This window comes from Pipistrellus hanaki (genome assembly GCF_964339955.1).
Source record: "Pipistrellus hanaki genome assembly, chromosome: 1".
Classification (NCBI taxonomy): domain Eukaryota; kingdom Metazoa; phylum Chordata; class Mammalia; order Chiroptera; family Vespertilionidae; genus Pipistrellus; species Pipistrellus hanaki.
In genome coordinates this window covers 190,705,997-190,718,872 of record NC_140503.1, presented here as the reverse complement: position 1 = coordinate 190,718,872, position 12,876 = coordinate 190,705,997, and the positions used below count along the sequence as shown (strand labels likewise).

Here is a 12,876-nt window from a genome sequence, read left to right as displayed (position 1 = left end):
TCCTTCTCCTTACAGAGCTCACAGATTCTTCCTCTGAATTACATATTTGGAAAATGCTAGAATAAATTATATTCAATTGTTCATTTTTCCATCTTTTCAGATTTGCTGAAATGCTTGAGCTTATTAATTACAGCTAGAAAAGGCTTATGGGGCATATTTGTTTTATATCCTCTAAACTCAATATTTTAAAACAGGTACCATTTATTAAGTTTTTCATCTGCTTGCCCTAGTTGTAATAACAGACTCAAGTTCAACCTTCTATCAAGTTTATTCCATAAAAGTTTGTAAACCAATAGTATCAAGCTACATTATAATTAGACTAGAGGCCTGGAGCACAAAATTCAGCCCTCAGCCCAGCCTGCACCTCTTGCAGTCCTGGAGTTTTGGGGGGATGTACCACTGACTGCTCAGCACTGCTGTGGAGGCGGAAGAGGTTCCCGCCACCACTGCTGCACTCACCACCTGTGAGCCTGGCTTCTGGCTGAGAGGCATTCCCCCTGACGGAGCGCACTGACCACCAGGGGGCAGCTCCTGCTTTGAGTGTCTGTCCTCTGCTGCTAAGTGCACTTTATAGCAACTGATCTCGTTCTGCCATTTGGTCAATTTGCACATTAGCCTTTTATTATATAGTATCATTCAAATTTTAAATATTTTAAAATTTAAGCTCAACTAGAAATGTTTCAGTATTTCTTTTAGAATATATTCATTTTTTATTGATTTCAGAGAGGAAGGGAGAGTAAGAGAGAGACAGAAACATCAATGATGAGAGAGAATCATCAATCAACCTCCCACCCCACGTACACCTCACACTGGGGATAGAGCTGCAACCTGGGCATATGCCCTGACCGGGAATCAAACCATGACCTTTTGGTTCATAGGTTGATGCTCAACCACTGAGCCAGGCCAGCCGGGCTCAGTGTTTCTTCAGTTGCATAATGTTACAGAATTATTTTAATACTAAAAATTTGGCGGTGTGTTTGTTTTGTTTTTTTTCCATACTGTTCATTAATTCAGAACTGGCATTTCCATTTCAAAAGCAAATAGATACTCAACCATGTGAATTAAATCCAGATTATGAATTTATTTTGTTTAATGTCACTCATGACTGAGAACAGTTTCAAACAATATTTGGAGAAGGATAACTGAGTGTGGCTATTTATTTTTAAACTGTGTTTTGACAACACACGTAAGTGTCTCCAGGGAGCAAACAGAAGTATAAGGAGAACACTGAGAGGCCACTGCTCTGGAAATGTACACCAACACCATCAATGGCACCTGCAGATTTTCAACAGTGTTAGGGGTTCAGTTATACAAAATTCCTAGAAAAATGTAGAGAAACAATAATGTCTAATGCTAGTTTTCTTTTTTTTTACTGATTCTGTCAACAATAAAAATTAAAGAATATATCACGTGCCACATTGTGGTTTACTAAGGATACCGCAGTAAACAAAAGCCAATCTAGATGCTGTCCCCAGGGAACAAGTATGAAATAAGTAAGTCATCTAGTATAGAGTCACACAGAGAAAACTAAAGTAACTAAGGGAGTAATGGAGTGGTAGGGGAGGGGCAGTGATAACTTTAAATTTGGTGCTCAGGGCCTCAAAGCAAAGGAGACAGACATTACAGCAAGCACTTAAGAGGGGTACAGTGCAAGCCCTATTACTCTCTGGATAAGAGCATTCCAGGAAGAAAGAACAAGTGCAAAGGTCCATGAGGGGGATCCTGCTTCTTATTCTAGTTTTGCAGAACACTAGAAAGGGGTTTCTCTATTTTGTGATGTATCAGGTTATAATTTTCTGTTTGGGACCCAGGGGAGATGGAAGAAGATGATATAAGATTTTAGCCAACCATCTAATCTGTTTTGTGCCTCTATGGCTCACAGGCCAAATCTGGCGCATTATCTGTGTTTATAAATAAAGTTTCATTGAAAAGGCCTCATTCATTGGCTTCCGTATTCTCTATAGCTGCTTTCACGCTGCAACTGCTGAGTTGCTGATATCCCATAAAGATCACGTGGCTGTAAAGATTAAAATATATATTATCTGACCATTTACAGAAAAAAGTTTGCTAATACCTTCTCTCTTGGAATTCAGAATGTCATCAAAATCAGTGCCACCTGCACCAAAGCAACATGTGACCATGAGTTAAGCACAGCTCGGGAACCTCTGCAAAAGGAATGGGCAGGTATCCACTGTCTAACTCATGAGCGTCTTAAACACCCTCCTAATGGCCAGAATCTAATTAGGAAAAGGGAAAATTCTACTTCTGGTCTAATACATGCTTCTTGGTCAGCTACACACTGTTTCTTTCCAGTTGTGGCTATATAATCATGGAGACATTTTTTTTTTTTTTTTAATGTCTTGGTGATATAACAAGCTGCTTTGTTTACTTGCCTATGTCCACTCCTTTTGGTATTTGGAAGAACACGGTTTAAGCCAGAAAACTCAATTATTTCTCCTGAAATGGAGAGAGATAAATCTAGAAAACTGACAGCTTCTAACCTTAGGCTGACTCAGAAGAGAAAGAATGAAACGCCAGAGTTCTGACAAAGAGAGGGGAGAAATGCTCCACCAGACCCTCGGGCAGCCAGTAATGGTAACGCTTTCTCACTGTGCCTGGAGCATAAACATGCCAACCCTGTAAAGAGCAAGGTGCCACCAGAGAGTATGCAGGAAACCATGGCTGCTAAGGGCTCTGTACCCAGAGTCTGCAAAACCTCCCGGTGATTTTCTGAAAGCCCACTCGGATCTCCCTGAACACTTCATGTTACAGAAATGAAAGATCTGAGAACATGCGAGCTCACTGTTTTCATCCCACCAGTGCTGACTCATACGTCTGCTATTTACCAATAACACTGATGACTGATGAAAAATAGACACAGCTGACTACTCTATCATACTAATGTAACCAGGAAGAAGAGAGACAAAGCATTTGGTACAAGAAGTACTTTGGCTTTGGTTTATTCAACGTCTCATTTGCTAAAAGGATGCAATCATATGAAATGTTAACCATATAATTAAAAGCCATGAAAGCGTTGGGGGGGTCTTTTGGCTTTCTTAAAAGATGCCACACCTGCTCCCACTGAGCAACTGATAATTCTTCTGGTAATTATTTGCTAATAAAATTTACTCCGGGTCAAATCAAGGTCTTCTGGAAATGAGGAACATTTGTGGGGGATGGGGAAGGGGAACAGCAGAGAAAACCTGCACATTGTGGAGATCCACCACATTCATTACTTAAACAGAAGAGGTATAATCCAAAAATAACTTAATGATTCATGAGGAACATTTCAAATAAATATTGCAAAAAGACATCCAAAATCAAGATGCCAGAGAGCCATTCTAATTAAAACATAATCCCTCCCCAAAGATTTCTCTAAATGCTTACTATAAAATGCTTAAGGGACAGAAGTTTCTTCGTAAACAAAAAGGACAAGTCTGTTTTGAAAGTATAATATTCAAGGGACTCTGACCTTCTGAGCAACATACGAAAAACAAAACAATCTATACTAATAAAAGGGTGATATGCTAATTAGACTGAGAGACCGGACATCTTCCTGCCATCTGACTTCCTTCTGAACAAAGCCATGGTGGTGGGGGCCAAGGCAGAGGCAGTTAGGGGCGATCAGACCAGCAGGGGAGGACAGTTGGGGGCCATGAGGCTGACAGGGAAGAAGTTTGGCAGCGATCAAACTGGTAGGCAGGCAAGTGGTTAGGAGCCAGCGGTTCCAGATTACAAGAGGGATAACCGGCAGTCAGACATCCCCCAAGGGGTTCCGGATTGGAGAGGATGCAAGCTGGGCTGAGGGACACCCCCTCCCCATGCATGAATTTCGTGCACCAGGCCTCTAGTATATCAATAACAGTGAAGCCCAAAATCTAACCATGATGGGTTTTCTCTTAACTACAATAAGCCTTGTATTCCCAAACAGAACACTGTTATGAGATGTGCAAAAGCCAAAGTGTGGCCTGAGTAACACTAAATCAATCTGTGTTGCTTTTTTTTGCTACAAATTAGGACACAATAGTAAATTTTGGTGCAAAGTTAGAAACTAACTTTCTAGAGGTGAAATTGTAACTACCAGTTTTAATCTGCTTTTCAGCACCTTAACCCCTCATTCAATTTAGCACATTCCACAGGCTTCTCTTAAGTCTAAACAATAGCATTTGCAAAAGCATGTTGAAAGTCCAGAAAAACTACCTGTATGCATGGTGAGGAGGGATGAAGGAGAGGGCCAGTAGAAACCTAGCAGGTTTAGAAGTGGATAAACTTGAATTTTTGAAAATATGCTACTTATTAAAATAAATAAGTACATACCCTTGAGGAGAGAGTTTGTCTAGCCATCCCGATTTAACCTTCCTTGCAGACGATCCATAAAAGCAAGCATAAGGAGATATTGGACTTGAGGAAAGGGCTGATGAATCAGCATTTCCACTTGTTGAGCTTAAGGGATAACTGTGCCTATTAACAGGGTCCAAGTTCAATACTTTCTGAGTCCTGGTTTTAGATGCCTTTGAATTTTTTCTTTTTAAACTCTGAAAGCATTCTTCTACTGTTGAATATTCTGAATCTGCAGCACAACCAGTCGGAAAATTGTTTTTGTCTTCTCGAGGTATCCAAATATCCTCCACTTTGTCTTCACTTACATTCTCTTTCCTGTTATCATATATACTAAAGGGAAAAGAATAGTGTAAACATTCCAAAGTGCTTATGTCATTTAAGCCATCGGTCATTTTTTTTACATTTATCAACAATCCATTGCAGGAGTTTAAAACCAGGAAAATCTTAGCATTCAATTAATCCACCTGATAATTTTTAAAATTCTTCTAAGAAAATTAAATACAAATCTCTCATTATCCTAAGACCTATTTGAACACTACTAGAAGTAGTATATATTTTTTTCTTGTGGATCATTTAATCCTATCTGTTTATTTGGGGAGTTGGGTACAGGTGGTAAGGATGGAGACTGGCTGTATTCTTTGCAACAAAATGTAAACATCTGCACCAGCACCATTGAGTGCCCACATCTGGTCCCTGGACAACAACATGAACGACTAACTTATGTTTTTGGAGATCTTTCTTCAAAACTCGTTGCCTCTTCTGTGACTCTCCACTCCCAGGACCCCATGTTCCATTACCATGTAATAGGACAGGGAGTGCTGCTGACTGAGGAGAGCTTTCGTATTATTCTGCAACACTAATGAGGAAGAAGCAGACAGCACTGCTGGCTAGAAAATGAGAAAGGCCAGGACTGTGTAGCATCTAAAATTTACTGGAACACATTCATAATAGCTAAGCATATTGGTATACATTTCAGGAATGACAAAACAGTCATTGAATAATTTGTGTATAATGAAACCCATAAACCATAAAGGTGGTTTTTTCTAATCAATAAAACATATGTTTAGGGGTTCAATGTCTTCTGGACACAGTGTTCTAAAAACCAGCACTTCCTTAAAGAATGACTTAGCTTGGCCCCTTCACTTTATGCTTTATAAGAGGGTCATATCAAGTGCTTGCTAACTAGTATTTTAGTATCTTCCTTACGTTTTAGTATTTTCCTTACATTTAGTTTCAATGTATAGAAGGGAAACCCACAACAGTGTTAGCCTTCAGAAAAAAGAAGGATAAAATAGAAGATAAAACAAATGTTAAGTAATGAACCAGTATACCAAGTCCTAATAGAGCTGAAAAATAAAATTTAAGTTGGAGCTTTAGAAATTCTGATTAATTCCATGTGTGATCCAAATAAGTGGATAACGTCAAGCCACTTGTCAATGCTGAACTTCTAATAAAAAGATACTAAGTTACATTTGTGAAAACTCACATAGAGTTTTTTGCACTGCTCCTTTCCACTTCATATTAACTAACTTCTTCTAATCCTTAAACTGCAATCGGAGTCACCACAAATTTGCCACATTGGAAAAGGGAGAGTGGTTTCAAATTAGAGGAAAACCAAAGTAATCTGTCACAGAACACACTTTATTTACAGACTCTAAATTGAATTATTAAAGTGAGTTCTGCTATTGACACATTAAAAAAAAAAAAAAAAGATTTTATGTGCTAGGTGGTGTGGCTCACTGGCTAGAGCACCGGGCCATGCACAAATGGGTTCTAAGGATCAGTGCCTGGAGAAGGGCATGTATCTGGGTTACAGGTTCGATCCTTGGCCCCAGTCAGAGCAGGGGCAGAAGGCAACCAATAGATGTCTCTCTCTCATAAGGATGTTTCTCTCTCTCTCCTCCCTCCCTTCCACTCTCTAAAAATTAATGGGAAAAAAATATCAAAAAAGATTTGAACTTACCAATGTAAACTATTTTCTTAGAAACATAATATGAGCAAGAAGTCAACATTGTGTAACATTTAATTTAAAAGAATTCATCATGATTAGTCATGACTTCATACCTTGAATTGACAAAAAAGGAGTTTCTTTCAGTTGCTGCTTTTCCTTTGAGTGTTTCTTCATGGGCCCAAAATTCATTCCTTATAGACTTTTTCTATTAAAAAAAAAAAAAAATACATACAGTTTTTTTAGGGTTTCAATATTCTAGAAAGATCCACACTATCTGGGCTTAATTTTTATAAACCAAATATCTAATTGCTTAGATCAATTTTCAGTAAAAACAATCTAGTTAGGAAGACTACATTAAACGGTAGCATTTGGATGTCTTTTTCAAGAACAAGTTTCAATTATTAGAAACTCATCATTTCGAGAAGAAAAAAACAAACAAAACTAGAATATGCTAACCAAGAGTAAAATTTAGTTACTTTTACTTTCCCAATATTTTTTGTCTTCTAACTTCTTTTTTTTATCATGACCAAGAAATAAAGTAGCAAAGTGTATAGATACTGAGGAGAAAAGACTAAAACGGAATAGTTAAGATATGTAACTGACCAGAAGTCTGTATGTGGGTGTAATGCAAATCACAAGCGGGAAGGGTGGGGAGCAGTTGTTCGCTTTTGTTTTTTATGATTTTTTTTTTCTTTTTTAAAGTACCGTATTTTTCGGACCATAAGACGCACCGGACCATAAGACGCACCAGTTTTTAGAGAAGGGAAATGAAGAAAAAAAGATTCTGAAACAAATAGTGTCCTAAAATATTTTATGTGCATTAAAACCCAACATCACAGTCATAAACACATGTAATCAACCGTGTAAAGTAAACAGCAGCATTTAAACCATTTTAGAGCCGGGCAAGCACACAGAGACCACACAGAGCCGGGCAAGTAAAAAAACTTTTTTTTTACAGTATATGTGTAGGCTATATTTGGACCATAAGACGCAGGGACTTTTTCCCCCCACTTCTGGGGGGAAAAAAGTGCGTCTTATGATCCGAAAAATACGGTAACTTCTCTTGCACAAAAGTTTGAACACACACTAACCCTTATTTTTTAAATCAAACTGAAAATTTGCTTCCGTAATATATATTTAAAGATAAAATTTTATCATGATTTTACAGAATAGAATTTTACTGACTGAAAATTTCATTTTTCAACCTAACAGTCTTCAAACAGCATATAGGAAAATGAAGCAGCAAATATAAACAGAAGAGTAAATAATATGAAAAAAAAATTAAAATGAATGGAACAAACCTTGGCAGTTTCTAGTCTCTGGAAGAGAAAGGTCTCTCCATAAGGAAAGATGGAAGATGAATTCTCCTCATTTGAATCTTTTGGAGAAATTATAAGATGAAAATGAAAAGATGTAAATAATGAGAATTATTGTTTTTTTAAAAAGGCATGTGTTTATCTTAAAGCAGTATCACAACTTAAGTTTTATTTTTTAGAGTCCAAAATTATGCTCATAATTCTTACCCCCAAATAAATAAACTCACTCAATATAGTCTGCATCAAATGGACTTCATGATGTAGCACTCACTATATATACCCCTCACTTGTACAATAGTAAAACTTTACTATTTATTAAAGTGTGGTGTGTCAGATCTATCTGTCCTTGCTAACCTCTAAGATCTACATTAATATAACCAAGTACATTTCCTACTGTATACAACAGAAATTGTCATGGTGACCTTTTTTTCTTTATTTTATTTTTGCCATCATTGTTTCCCCCCATACCTCTTCAACCTTTACCCACAGCCCCTTCCCACAGTATGATGCCATTTTTAATGTTAATCCTATATAATAAAAGGGTAATATGCAAATTGACCCTAACTGTGGAACTAACAGGAACAACCAGTTGCATGACACGCACTGACCACCAGGGGGAAGATGCTCAATGCAGAAGCTGCTCCATAGTGATCAGTGCGCTCCCACAGGGGAGCTCTGCTCAGCCATAAGCAGGGATGACAGCTGCAAGAGCAGCAGCAGTGGCAGGAGCCTCTCCCGCCTCCTCAGCAGCACTAAGGATGTCCAACAGGGCTGCTAAAGGGATGTCTGACTGCCAGCTTAGGCCCGATCCCCCAGGGAACAGGCCTAAGCAAGCAGATGGATATCCCCCGAGGAACCCTGGATTGGAAGAGGGTGAGGGCTGGGCTGAGGCACCCACCCCAAATGCACAAATTTTCATGCACCAGGCATAAATAAGAGAATGGTATTCTATTATAACTTTCAATAAGTAATTATTAAAAATTCACTAGCAGAACAACTAGATGTTATAGGACTCAAAATACCAGAATCCACTTAATATAATCCTTCTGATTCCATAGCTACTGATACATCTGTAAATAAATCATTTTAAAAGAACTGCTACCATCTTTGAATTGCACCAATCTACAAGAAAGAATTCTCAACACTTTCATTTTCTGATAGGGCAAAATGATTTTTAACAGCTCAGTAGCAAGTATTTGTTTGCCATCTTATTGTTGAATGCTCCTGAACTTGTGAAAACAGACTTTTCAGAAAGAAAGAAAAGCCCTTGTCAATGATCAATCCACCAGAGCGATGTCAGCCCTTTCCTGTTACCATGGCAAAAATTACTTTCCATAATCTATGCTCTGTAACTCAAACTGTCAGAAACCACTTAATTCAGTTAAATGCCTTCAACTGTGGCTAAGGATAAATGAAGCCTGTATTTAAAAAAATCTTTTTACATCACCATGTGCAAATTTCCAGGTGTCTGTGTGTCTATTATTGTCTCTCATTCACTCACTTTTAAAGGTGTCTGAAGTGTATGAACCCTAGCAGGGAGTGTTCCCATTAGTCCCTGTTCTCCAGGTGGGCTGCCTTCTCCATCATGATTTAAACACATTTCAATCCATCAAACGAGTGCTAATGATTTACAGAGACTTGAAATGCTAAGACTCACTGTGCTGTGTCACAGATTTTCCAGTTGAGGTAGCACCATTTCTTCTCTCACGGAAATAGCTTAAAGGAAAGGGGGAAATATGATAGGTTAAAATAGATATGTAAAAGGATTACTTATAGAGACATACATTCTTTTAGTTAGCAAAACAGGTATTCAAAAGTAAATCTGATTTTAAATAAACAGAACGGGCCAATTCCCACAAATGTGTTTTTCTGAATAGCATAAAGGAAGAGATTTCAAAGAATTGTACAAGTGTTTCTCCTATTCATAAATGGCAAAAGCAAACCTATTTGCCCAATGCTGGTATGAACATAAAGCAATTTCATAACCCCATCCATACCCATCTGAGAAACAATTTTTCTAACTAGATTTCAGTATATATGTACGTGTTTTTGTCATTTGTTTTATCACACTGAATAAAAAGCCTGCCTGGCTCTATGAGCACAATATCAGAATACACAAGACCTTTTTTTCTCAAAGATCTTATAGTCTTGGGGGAGAGACTTTACAAGCAATTAGTATACAACCTAACAGCAAGCCAGAGGAAAACACTGTAGAAGCAGATGATAATGAATACCTACCACAATATGAAAGACTTCTATCTAGTTTTCCCTCTAAATGTAAAGGTCTGGGCACTGTCCTTATACACTTATCTGTCCAAGTAACTACAAGCAAGTTAATAATAATAATGATGAAAGAGCAGGAATCAATAAAATAGAATATGAACAAAATTTAAGTGACTGTTACCAAAATCTAGTTCTTTGAAATGATCAATAAAATTGATCAACCTCAGAGAAGGAAAAATAAAAAAGAGACATAGATATAAATTACCAATATCTGGAATGAAAAAGGAAGCATCACTACAAATCCTACGGACAAGAAAAGGATAACTACAGATTACTAAGAAAACTTTATGCCAATAAATAAGATAATATTGAAAAATTCCTTGAGATACAAATTAGCAAATATGACACAAGAATACACAGAAAATCTTGATATCCCTCTATTAGAGAAATTGAGTTTAGTAATTAGTCACCTACCCACAAAAAACTCTATGTCCAGATATTTTACTGAGGAAATCCACCAAATGTTTAAGGAAAAAAGATAACACAAATTCTACATAAACTGTTAAGGAAAACAGAGAAGGAGGAGTATTTTTATTAGAGGCCCAGTGCATGAAATTGGTGCACAATGGGGAGGGTCTCTCAGCACCCTTTCCAATCCGGGACCCATTGGGGGATATCCAACTGCCAGTTTAAACAGGCAGACATCCCTCTCACAATCTGGGACCATTGGCTCCTAACCGCTCGCCTGCCTCCTTGCCTGATCGCCTAACCCCTCTGCCTGCCTGCCTGATTGCCTTAACCACCTGTCTGATCGCCTTAACCACTCTGTCTGCCTGATAATCCCTAACTGCCTCTGCCTGCCTACCTGATCATCCCTAACCACTCTGCCTACCCACTTGATTGACCCTAACTGCTCACCTGCCTGCTTGATCACCCCTAACCACTTTCCGGCCTGCCTGATCACCCCTAATCGCCTCTGCCTTGGCCCCCACCCATCACTGTGGTTGCCTCTGCCTCAGCTTCCACCACCACAGTTTCATCTGGAAGGTCATCTAGAAAGACGTCCGGAATGACGTCTAGAAGGTCATTTGGCTATTCAGTCTAATTAGCATATTATGCTTTTATTATTATAGATTAGAGAAAATAATGGTTGATCCTTCAGGTAAACTTTTATTTTTTAAAAAATATATATTTTATTGATTTTGTACAGAGAGGAAGAGAGATAGAGAGTTAGAAACATCGATGAGAGAGAGTCATCCATCAGCTGCCTCTTGCACACCCCCTACTGGGGATATGTCCACAACCAAGGTACATGCCCTTGACCAGAATCGAACCCGGGACCCTTCAGTTCCCAAGCCGATGCTCTATCCATTGAGCCAAACTGGTTTCGGCCCTCCTGGTAAACTTTTAAAGCCCTTAAGAGAATGAACACACTTCATCTGTAATAATGAAAAAGTGTCAACAACCTAGTAGAAAAATAGGTTTATTTCTTTTAATAAAATACTACACAGGAGTTATTGCACAAAATCATGTGCATCAATGCAGACAAATCTTAAAAATACTAAATGAAACACCAACATAGAATAACTGCAAAAGAACAGCTGATCATCAAAGAGAATTCCCATCATACCTACCAAAGCTATTTTTTCACATATTTTTAGTCACTAAAATTGCCAAGGAAAGCAGTGGCACACAGGTTAATTAATGTCAAAAATCTCTCTTTATAATTTACACTTACCTATTGCTTAAGTGAGGCAGACACACCAAAAAATAATCATTTATGGACCATAAAGTGTCCATCATTTCACAGAATGTTTGTCTAAAAAGAAATTTCAGTTCTTACAATTCATAACAGACTAACTAAAAGGCTGAGTACAGGTCATTATAGAACTGAATTAAAAAGGAGTTCCTAGTTTTATCTTTGGACCAATGAACAAAGACCTATCAAGTCCAATCAGAACTATGCCATAATGACCAATCAGAATGCATAGTGCCAACCAAAAAGGATTTTGAGATTTGGACCGATAAAAGGGTTTAAATTTGGATATCTCATGTACATAAAATGGACCTACTTGGTTGAAAACTTTGAATGTAAAAGACCGCCTCCCCTTACTCTTGGTGGAATACAATTGAGGTTACTACCTAAATCAGTATCTCCAGAGCTGCAACTGCTTTTGCTCAAATTAATGCTTTTTATTCTTTATTATAGTGTAAAGTTATTTTTTGCTTACAAAAATACATGTACATCTAGCAAAAATATCTAGGATTTTTTTTTACTGCTTTCAGAAAGGAAGGGAGAGGGAGAAAGAGAGAGAGAAACATCAATGATAAGAGAGAATTATTGATCAGCTGCCTCCTGTACACCCCACACTGGGGATGGAGCCCACAACCTGGGCATGTGCCCTTGACCAGAATAGAACCCAGGACCCTTCAGTCCATAGGCCGACACTCTATCCACAGAGCCAAACCAGCTAGGGCTAGATTTCAAACTTTTGAAAAGCCCTCAAACAGCCACTTAGCCTCGGTCTTAGGCTAAGTTGTAATATAATAGATATTCTCCAATCACCATGCTATCCTCCTCCCCAAAGACCTCTCTGCGTCCTTCCTTTCCCGTCCCCCAAAAAATTCAGAGGCAAAACACCTAAAAGAGAAGGCTCCTTGAGTTGTGCCAAGGAAAAAATAATTGCATGCAAGATGTATAAAATCATTCAACTGGGAGGATAAGAAAGATACCTGTTGCTTCTTGCCTAGAGCACTGTGGAGAATCTTCCCATAAGGATCCCAGGACACACCTATGGAAATGACAGCTGGTTGGACTGGCTTCTGCTGGGAGGTTTCCCCAGCGCTAGGAAGAGCTCCAAGTGAAGATAATAAGGAAGAAACTGGCTCTCCCAGCCTAGTCCTAACCTCTCCTTCAAGAGGCAGAAGTTTATAAGAGATCTTGAGATTCCTTATTCACCATGGCACCACCCAACTGTCCAAAGAAAAGGAACAGGAACTGATGGAAAATGCCCAAGGCAGAGGAAAACCAATCATTGTGACGAG

At 38.4% G+C, this 12,876-nt stretch overlaps 1 protein-coding gene across 7 annotated transcripts in view; it reads right to left on the bottom strand.

Moving 5' to 3' along the window:
* The window catches only part of ARAP2 (ArfGAP with RhoGAP domain, ankyrin repeat and PH domain 2), a 157,501-nt gene that overhangs the window by 123,494 nt on the left and 21,131 nt on the right, over window positions 1-12,876 (bottom strand). For all 7 annotated transcript variants that reach the window (XM_084900314.1, XM_084900310.1, XM_084900315.1 and 4 more), the window contains 4 exons: window positions 9,266-9,324; window positions 7,594-7,670; window positions 6,406-6,497; window positions 4,318-4,671 (listed from right to left, as the gene is read on the bottom strand). In XM_084900314.1, coding sequence (XP_084756440.1) covers window positions 4,318-4,671; window positions 6,406-6,497; window positions 7,594-7,670; window positions 9,266-9,324 — 582 coding nt within the window. The remainder of the gene's footprint in view (window positions 1-4,317; window positions 4,672-6,405; window positions 6,498-7,593; window positions 7,671-9,265; window positions 9,325-12,876) is intronic.